Below are 9,960 nucleotides of genomic sequence, written 5' to 3'. Positions count from 1 at the left end.
GTTTAGCAGATGTTATAGCGGGTGTAGCGAAATGCTTGTGCTTCTAGCTCCGACAGTGCAGTAATATCTAACAAGTAATATCTAACAATTTCACAACATATACCCAATACACACAAAACTAGTAAGGAATGGAATTTAAGAATATATACATATATGGACAAGCAATGACAGAGCCGCATGGACTAAGATACAGTATAATATTATAGAATAGAAAGCAGTATATACATATGAGATGAGTAGTGCAAGATATGTAAACATTATTAAAGTGACTAGTGTTCCATTTTTTTAAGTGGCCAGTGATTTCAATAGGCAGCAGCAGCCTCTAATGTGCTAGTGATGGCTATTTGACAGACTGATGGCCTTGAGATAGAAGCTGTTTTTCATTCTCTTGGTCCCAGCTTTGATGTACTGCTGTACTGACCAATTTATAATATCACCATACACACAAAACAAATAAACAAGTAAACTTGTGCACATATGCATTACGTTCATTATGTCACATGTACACATATGCAATATGTTCATTATGTCCATACTACAAAGCTGTTTTCCTCCCCACACTGCTATATGGAGCCGAAACATGGACCATCTACAGTAGGCACCTGAAAGCACTGGAACAACACCACCAAAGATCCTTAGAGAAAAACCTGAGGGTTAGCACCAGCGTTCTGGAGGAGGCCAACATAAACAGCTTCACCATTACCATAATGCAACACCAACTCCGATGGACAGGCCGTGTCTTCTGGATGCCCAACTCACGCCTCCCAAAACAGATAATGTACTTCCAGTTAAAGGAAGGTCAGCTACAAAGACAACATGAAAACATACCTGAAGAACTTCGACATCACCTCTAACAACAGGGAAGACATTACACTAAATAGACACAGCTTGAGAAAAAAGATTCAAGAGGGAGCTGCACTAAACAAAAAAGATCTCCACCGTACCGCAGAGTACAAGGGGCAGCTATGCAAGGAGAGACTCAACACCAGGAAGGCTCAAGCACCAACCATAACCAGGAAGGCCCCTGCCCACACTGCACCAAAATATGTATGCTCCCGGATCGGCCTCTAAAGTAATCTGTAGACTCACAAATAGAAGACACTATGGAGGACAATCATTCGACTCGAGTGATGATGCTGTGTGTTCTCAGATATAGATCTTTGTTGGATTTGAGGATGCGTCCTCACTGTGTTGAGGCTTGTCTGATTCTGCTAAACTCTCCTGAGACTCCAGTCTCTTCATCTGATACTTCGAAGACGCTCCCTCGCTCTCCTCGGACATGGCAGGTTCCAGTCTCAGCTGAAACGTTGTAGACGGTGCCTTACTCCCCTCGGACCCCCCAGAACCCAGCCTGTAGTTCTGCTCCACCACAGTCAGCCCATCATCCTCCTCCCAGGGAGGCCTGGTGTTCACCACTTCCCTGGGCTGAGACATTGCAGACGCTGCCTGTCTGCTGTGGGACCTGGTGATGACCGGGCCATTGGACTGGGACTTTGCGGACGGTCCCCTGCTGCGCTGGAAAGATGCTGCCTGGCTGGACGCAGCCCCGTTGGAGGAGCGGACCACCAGGTAGCGGACTGAGGGGCTCTTATCCTCGTCGTGGGCCTGGAGGGGGCAGGAGGAGCTGATGAACAGCCCCCCTCCCAGGATGAGCAGGATGGACGCCCCCCAGCCGATGTAGAGACACGCCCCGATCTCCCTCCGCTGGGCGTCGGTGGTGGAGCTGTAGAACCCCTGCACCACTGCCCCAGCGGCCCATGACGTGGGGATCAGGCACAGAACCCCCGTGGCGATCAACACCGTGCCCGCTGCCACGGCAACCCGGCCTTTGACCCCACCCCCTTGCTCGTCCAGAAACCGGGTGCACTTCCCCCCGACGAAGGCTAGTAGGAGCCCGGTGGCGCCTGTGGCGATGGCGAGGACGGTGAGCGCTCTTGCAGCTTGGAGGTCGGAGCTCAGGGCCAAGAGGGAGTCATAGGGCTTACACTGGATCTGTCCTGTACTCTCGGCCACACAGCTCATCCAGATACCCTCCCAGATAGTCTGAGAGGTGATGATGGTGGCGCCAATGAAGGCCGTGACCCTCCACATGGGCAGGACGCAGGTCACGATGACCCCCACCCAGCCCAGCAGGCTCAGGGCGCTGGCCAACATCTGCATCCCCAAAGAGGCCATGGTGGAGGAGGCAGAGGAGACGACACACTGGCTCCCCAGCTGGTTGCTGTTTGTCAGTCAGAGTCCTTAGAAAGTTGGATCCTTCAGGGTCTTAGTGTATCTAGCGTGTGTCCTTCTGAGACCTGAAGTGAAACATTATTTAGTCACGTCCTCCTGCTTCTCAGTCCTTTAATGGCTTTTTCAGCTGACCTTTCTTCAGTTCCAGCCTCTTCTATCTCTCTGCTAAGCTGTTGTTATGAATAGTGAGTCAACAGAGATGTCAGAGATCCCAGCTCGCTGCCCTGTCCACCTGTTACTGGCCTATAGACCCAGCTCTCTGCTGCTTCTGCTACCTACCTGCCTGCCTCCAGGTGTATCTGTGTCTTCCACTACATTTCCTTTTAAAATCTCTCTCTCTCTCTCTCTCTCTCTCTCTCTCTCTCTCTCTCTCTCTCTCGCTCTCTCTCTCTCTCTCTCTCTTCTCTTTCTTTCTCTCTCTTTGAGCAGCGGCCTCAGTGTTGTCTTCTCTCGCTCTCTCTTGAGTATCCACCTGGGTGACAGTGAGCAGGTGTATATACCACACCTCCCTCTGGGGATGACTGAGTGACTGAGTGACTGAGTGGGAGAGGTGTGGAGGTGCCTGTGACAATAGTGACATCATCTTCTAGCCTGTCAGGTTCTTCTCTGGGCAATGAGGGCGGAGCATGATGCAAGGCATTATGGGTTGTGGAAAATACTGGAAAGGAGTTAAGATAGTACTTTATTCAGGCAATGTGCCTTAGTTGATGCCTTCATGAACATCTTACTCATTGGACCTTCATGATTTTGCCACACTTTTTGATGTCTTAATTTTGGTTTCAGTTGAGCACAGTTATTACATTGTGGGGGGGGATAGAGAGAATGTGTGTCAGATGTTGCATGTGTAAAGTGTTTGCATGTGTGTTTGAAGGGACACATTGAGCAGAGTGTGACAGGGGGAGGAGGGACATCTAACAGGATCAACTGAGAGAAAAGGCTTTTTATTACAACAAAAGATGGTGTTCAGAATAACCAGTTTGAAACCATACTCCCCCACTCGTAGACATTTATATTTCGTTATTTTATCTCACGCTTCGTGTGAAGTTGTGAAGGAGGCTTTGTGTGGCCAGGGGGTGGTTTAGAGTCCATGCTGTCAATTAAAAGATTATGAAGGACCACCTACATATTATAGGGACTGGGACTGTGAATTACAGTAATTTCAAGTGTTATGGTGCAAATAATCTGACTGCTGGTGATGGTGATTCAGACAGTGTGTAAGTGTTTTTAAATGTGTGTGTGTGCGCGTGCATGCATGTGTGTGTGTGCCCTTATCTGATAAATCTGAAAACAGCTTGCTTGTTGCCAGTGTAATGTAAGCAGAGTCAACTGTAACTCTTCAGACAGTGATAACCATCTTGTGTCCAGACGGCACATCTGTAATTTACCTACACACAAACACTGGGGTGTGGTTCAGTAACTATATGGTGCTGCTGCTACTTCTGGTATTACACTGATAACCAACAACAGAGGGCCTCAGAGATACAAACACAGGGATGGGGGTCATTCTGAAAAATAAACAAACATTTATTCAAAACGCATTCTGGCTGTGTGATAACAATTTTATGTTTGACTTGGTTTTGATTGCAGTGTTGGGGGTAACGCGTTACAAAAGTATCGCGTTACGTAATCAAATAACTTTTATCAGTAACGGGTTACTTTTTGCAGTTTGGGTAATATTACTACAGCTACTTTGTCAAACAACATGTGCGTTACTTTCAGAATAATATCTCTACCGGGCGCGTGTTTCCATGATCGGATCTCGACTTGTTTCCTCATTTAGTTCTCAAGCGAGCGGAGAAAGGCTGTTTGGAGAAATGTCATGACAGCTGCTGTCAAGAGGGCACACGTCTGATCTTTGCCATTGATTCTGTGGTAGCAAAGCTCATATGGGGCTTTCCCGTCTAGTGGCAAGAGTGCCCTCTATACATCTAATGGGTCTGTGTACGTGTGGTCAATAGAGTACCACAGTATGAGTCATAATACCCATAAAACCTAGTGTTCAAACAAGGCAATGGTTCCAATCGCTTTTCCACAATTTACCCCCCAAAAATGAAATGCTAATTAGCTGCTAATGTACTGTAGCTATCATAAAGAACTACAAATGCCATGATGATCTGACGAGACTTTTAAATTGAGGCAAAGGTAAGAATCTCTGGATTATCTATATAATGTTATCTAAATTTAGCAATGAATAAATTGGCTGCCTTTCTTTCAATTGACAATTCTGTGAACTGTCTTGTGCAAGTTTTAAATTGACACAATACCTGTTAGCAAAGATGTCAGCTAGAGATGACGTTCAGGAGCTTGCAGGGATTTGTAGTCTTACATGATGTCTACTTTGATGCTAATTAGCATTTTCAAATCTGAGAGTAAATAGAGCCGAATATATTGATACAAGTCACCTTGTCCGAAAGAGATTTACATGGTTATCAAAACGTCACGCCAAGGTAAGCCTACATGAAACACAGCCCTTCTTTTAAGTATTTCTAAAATTCCCTATGGGAAACATTAATGGTGGAAAAATAATTGGAACCATTTCCCTGTTTGATCGGTAGGTTTTATGGGTCTTATGACACCTCCACTGTGGGGCTCTATAGAACTGGCTGGAGAGAAAGATTTTGAATGAAAAGATAGGAAATCTGTACAGATGTTTGTCTTACAGTATATATGGATAATTAAGCTGCCCATATATAGTGCAGCACTTGTAAACTAGCACTGGAAAGCAGTGCCACAAATAAAAGGAGAAACTAGTGATCAAACCTGAGTAAGTAGCATATCTTTGGTAGACCGCGCACGGCTTGCCTTGCTCCCTCAGTCAAACAAACTGTGAGATTTTTTGATTATTTTCTTGAAAGTAACGCAAAGTAATACAAGTATTAATATAATGTGTTGCTTTCCACACAGAGTAATATTTTTAAGTAATGTGTTACTTTTGTTAAATGTAACGAGTAATACGTGATACCAAGTAACTATTCCCAACATTCGTCTCAAGTGACGAGCATTATGCAATCGTGAACTGTCTTAACCTCCCCTATCTGACGTCAACACAGTACACTGGACTGAATGTAGAGTAAATGAATGAATGAATGAATGAATGACTTGTGTGATTGTGAAGTACCATTACAGGTATGGCTCAACTGTGCAAGCCAGAATCCCAAGAGGAGGTTTGTTGTGTGTTTTTATCAGGGCTGCCAACACCACTTGAAACCTCTTAACACACTTACATATACGGACGCATGCATGAACGCACCCACACTCAAAAGTTCTGCTCCTCCGTCTCTCGACCTCTCAGTCTCCCTCTCCCCTCTCTGTCTCTACCTCGCTGTCTCCCTCTCCCCTCTCTGTCTCTACCTCTCAGTCTCCCTCTCCCTTCTCTGTCTCTACCTCTCAGTCTCCCTCTCCCCTATCTGTCTCTACCTCACAGTCTCCCTATCCCCTTTCTGACTCTGCCTCGCCGTCTCCTTCTCCTCCTCTCTGTTTCTACCATTTCTTCTTCTTCCTCTCCCCCTCCCCCTCTCTGTCTCTATCTCTCTTCCCTCTCCCCCCCTCCCCCCTGTGTGTTGATCTGTAGCATTCTCCCTGAAGTAGTCCACATTGTCACATCTCTTAGTAACACAACCTGTTTGCACAGATTCCTTTATGTACAAAATTACTTGAGCTGAGTGCAACACTGCCCAACAAGTTATTTTGGTGTGTGTCACACATATACAGTGAGGGAAAAAAGTATTTGATCACCTGCTGATTTTGTACGTTTGCCCACTGACAAAGAAATGATCAGTCTATAATTTTAATGGTAGGTTTATTTGAACAGTGAGAGACAGAATAACAACCAAAAAATCCAGAAAAACGCATGTCAAAATTCTTATAAATTGATTTGCATTTTAATGAGGGAAATAAGTATTTGACCCCTCTGCAAAACATGACTTAGTACTTGGTGGCAAAACCCTTGTTGGCAATCGCAGAGGTCAGATGTTTCTTGTAGTTGGCCACCAGGTTTGCACACATCTCAGGAGGGATTTTGTCCCACTCCTCTTTGCAGATCTTCTCCAAGTCATTAAGGTTTCGAGGCTGACGTTTGGCAACTCTAACCTTCAGCTCCCTCCACAGATTTTCTATGGGATTAAGGTCTGGAGACTGGCTAGGCCACTCCAGGACCTTAATGTGCTTCTTCTTGAGCCACTCCTTTGTTGCCTTGGCCGTGTGTTTTGGGTCATTGTCATGCTGGAATACCCATCCACGACCCATTTTCAATGCCCTGGCTGAGGGAACTTGGCCCCGTCCATAGTCCCTTTGATGCGGTGAAGTTGTCCTGTCCCCTTAGCAGAAAAACACCCCCAAAGCATAATGTTTCCACCTCCATGTTTGACAGTGGGGATGGTGTTCTTGGGGTCATAGGCAGCATTCCTCCTCTTCCAAACACGGCGAGTTGAGTTGATGCCAAAGAGCTCAATTTTGGTCTCATCTGACCACAACACTTTCACCCAGTTCTCCTCTGAATCATTCAGATGTTCATTGGCAAACTTCAGTCGGGCATGTATATGTGCTTTCTTGAGCAGGGGGACCTTGCGGGCGCTGCAGGATTTCAGTCCTTCACGGCGTAGTGTGTTACCAATTGTTTTCTTGGTGACTATGGTCCCAGCTGCCTTGAGATCATTGACAAGATCCTCCCGTGTAGTTCTGGGCTGATTCCTCACTGTTCTCATGATCATTGCAACTCCACGAGGTGAGATCTTGCATGGAGCCCCAGGCCGATGGAGATTGACAGTTCGTTTGTGTTTCTTCCATTTGCGAATAATCGCACCAACTGTTGTCACCTTCTCACCAAGCTGCTTGGCGATGGTCTTGTAAGCCCATTCCAGCCTTGTGTAGGTCTACAATCTTGTCCCTGACATCCTTGGAGAGCTCTTTGGTCTTGGCCATGGTGGAGAGTTTGGAATCTGATTGATTGATTGCTTCTGTGGACAGGTGTCTTTTATAAAGGTAACAAACTGAGATTAGGAGCACTCCCTTTAAGAGTGTGCTCCTAATCTCAGCTCGTTACCTGTATAAAAGACACCTGGGAGCCAGAAATCTTTCTGATTGAGAGGGGGTCAAATACTATTTCCCTCATTAAAATGCAAATCAATTTATAACATTTTTGACATGCGTTTTTCTGGATTTTTTTGTTAAAATTATAGACTGATCATTTCTTTGTCAGTGGGCAAACGTACAATATCAGCAGGGGATCAAATACTTTTTTCCCTCACTATACATACACATTGAGCTATTCCCTTCAGGAAAAGACAGTCATTATGAGTTAAAGTTTTTTTTTTAAAGGATCCACTTTTTAAAACAGAAATTAATGGTCTGACTTAATTATTTTATGGGTGAATAATATAATACTTCATATTTTGGTTTAAAATACATCTTAGGATGCAAATAATATAGAATAATATTAATAATAATATAGTATAGTACTGAGCGTAATACAACACGACAAAACAAATCCATGTGACAGTAGGAAGGCGACATACAAACACATTAAACAATTTTAATAGAACAGTTAAATTCAACCTTGCCCAATTCATGAACAGTGCCAGACGTTTTACAACTTAAATTCTAGAAAGAGTCCAATAACATGTTTCAAGAATGATAACGGTGCGTTCAAGAGTGAGTGGAATTCTGTTTTTATGATACTTGGTTGTATACTTTTTCTCTGAGACCCTAGAGAGGGACTCTTCAACATTTGACTAAATGATTTTCATAGTAACTGACATCACATTTTACACTAACTAGAAAGCACATACTTTAGCCAACACTCTGTCAACTCACACATACATTGACACTTCAATTTCACTGTGGTACCACAGTCGAACATGACAGTAAAAGCAAAAAAACTCTATCAGCAAATTCACAATGGGGAGAAACTACATCAGTGCAAGGAATGTGGTAAAAACAATAAAATAGCACAGTGAACAACCTTGAAAGTCCCATTTTCAACACCCCTTCAGTCCCCTCATCCACAGGCTCTGGGTGGTCTGGTCTGTGGTGGTCTGGTCTGTGGTGGTCTGGTCTGTGGTGGTCTGGTCTGTGGTGTGTCTAAACATCTAGACGTAGGCCTTGCTGCTGGCAGCAGCCTTGGAGTACTTGACATCGTAGTTGTTCTCATCGCTGGGTGGGCAGGAGCTGCAGAGGAGTGCCCCGCCCAGGATCATCAGCCCTGCGGAGCCCCAGCCGATGTAGAGCGAGGCCCCCAGCTCCCTCCTCTGGGCCTCGATCAAAAGGGGGTTGTAGAAGTCTTGGATGATGGTTTGGGCTGACCAGCAGACAGGAACCAGGACCAGGAGGGAAGCGATGAGGAAGATAACCCCGCTAGCGATAGCGACTTTAGCTTTTAAGCTCTCATCGTCCACAAAGTTGGTGCACTTCCCCCCTCCGATGCCCAGCAGGATGGCGAACACGCCGGCGATGACGGCAATGATGATGAGAGCCCTGGCGGCCTGCAGATCCTGGGGCAAGGCCAGGAGGGAGTCGTAGACCTTACACTGCATCTGGCCCGTACTCTGGGTTACACAGTTCATCCATAAGCCTTCCCAGATGACCTGAGCGGTGATGATGTTGGCTCCGATGAAGGCTGTCACCTTCCACATGGGCAGAATACAGATGATGATGCTTCCCAGCCAGCCAGTGATTGCCAGGGCAATGCCCAGCATCTGTAGTCCAGCCGACACCATCCTGATGGAGCCCTGGTAGTATGGACTGATTGAACTGATGGAGGGAGAGATATAGAGGGTGACAGGAGAGTATAGCATGTACAGTGGAGAGTTTGACAATGACAAACTCACTTCCTCTACGTCTCTGACTTATCAGGTTTACTGTGAAAAAGGGACAGAACAGGGGAGGAGTTTTGTCATCTCTCTCTCTCTCTCTCTCTCTCTCTCTCTCTCTCTCTCTCTCTCTCTCTCTCTCTCTCTCTCTCTCTCTCTCTCTCTCTCTCTCTCTCTCTCTCTCTCTCTCTCTCTCTCTCTCTCTCTCTCTCTCTCTCTCTCTCTCACTCACTCACTCACTCACTCGGGTGAAACTCGTTTCCTAAGCCATCTCACCTGACCAGATTACTCTCCTAACACACACACAAGAAAACATCAAAAAGCAGCAACTTTGTCTAAACATAATATCCTCAGGGCCGTATTCATAAAGCTTCTCAGAGTAGAAGTGCTGACATACGATCAGGTCCCCCCTCTTAATGATCATGATTTAAAAAGCTAAACTAATCCTGGATCAGCACTCCTACTCTGAGACAGGTCCAGATCAACAAGAGTCACTGATTGACATAGAAAGAGACAAACCAGGTCTAACAGCATGTTCACCTGTGACGAGGTGAATGAAGGAGTCAGGCGCAGGAGGTAAAATACTGAAGTCCAGAGTTTATTCCGTTTACATTCAGTTTTTTTTATTTTTATTTAACCTTTATTTAACCAGGTAAGCCAGTTGAGAACAAGTTCTCATTTACAACTGCGACCTGACCAAGATAAAGCAAAGCAGTGCGATAAAAACAACAACACAGAGTTACATATGGGGTAAAAAAACATAAAGTCAAAAAATACAACAGAAAATATATATACAGTGTGTGCAAATGTAGCAAGTTATGGAGGTAAGGCAATAAATAGGCTATAGTGCAAAATAATTACAATTAGTATTAACACTGGAATGCTAGATGTGCAAGAGATTATGTGCAAATAGAGATACTGG

General features: G+C 45.1%; 1 protein-coding gene across 1 annotated transcript; it reads right to left on the bottom strand.

Annotated features, from left to right (window-relative positions):
• Positions 1–335: 335 nt before the first annotated feature.
• Positions 336–9,056, bottom strand: LOC121579676. Its single transcript, XM_041894472.1, has 2 exons — positions 8,467–9,056; positions 336–2,182 (listed from the first exon to the last, which is right to left on the bottom strand). Exons 1-2 carry the CDS (start codon positions 9,021–9,023, stop codon positions 1,147–1,149), a joined length of 1,593 nt encoding a protein of 530 aa, XP_041750406.1. The 5' UTR covers positions 9,024–9,056; the 3' UTR covers positions 336–1,146.
• Between the last annotated feature and the right edge of the window lie 904 nt (positions 9,057–9,960).

The sequence above is a fragment of the Coregonus clupeaformis genome, chromosome 13 (assembly GCF_020615455.1).
Source record: "Coregonus clupeaformis isolate EN_2021a chromosome 13, ASM2061545v1, whole genome shotgun sequence".
NCBI classification, from domain to species: Eukaryota; Metazoa; Chordata; class Actinopteri; order Salmoniformes; family Salmonidae; genus Coregonus; species Coregonus clupeaformis.
This window is presented reverse-complemented; position numbering and strand designations above follow the sequence as displayed.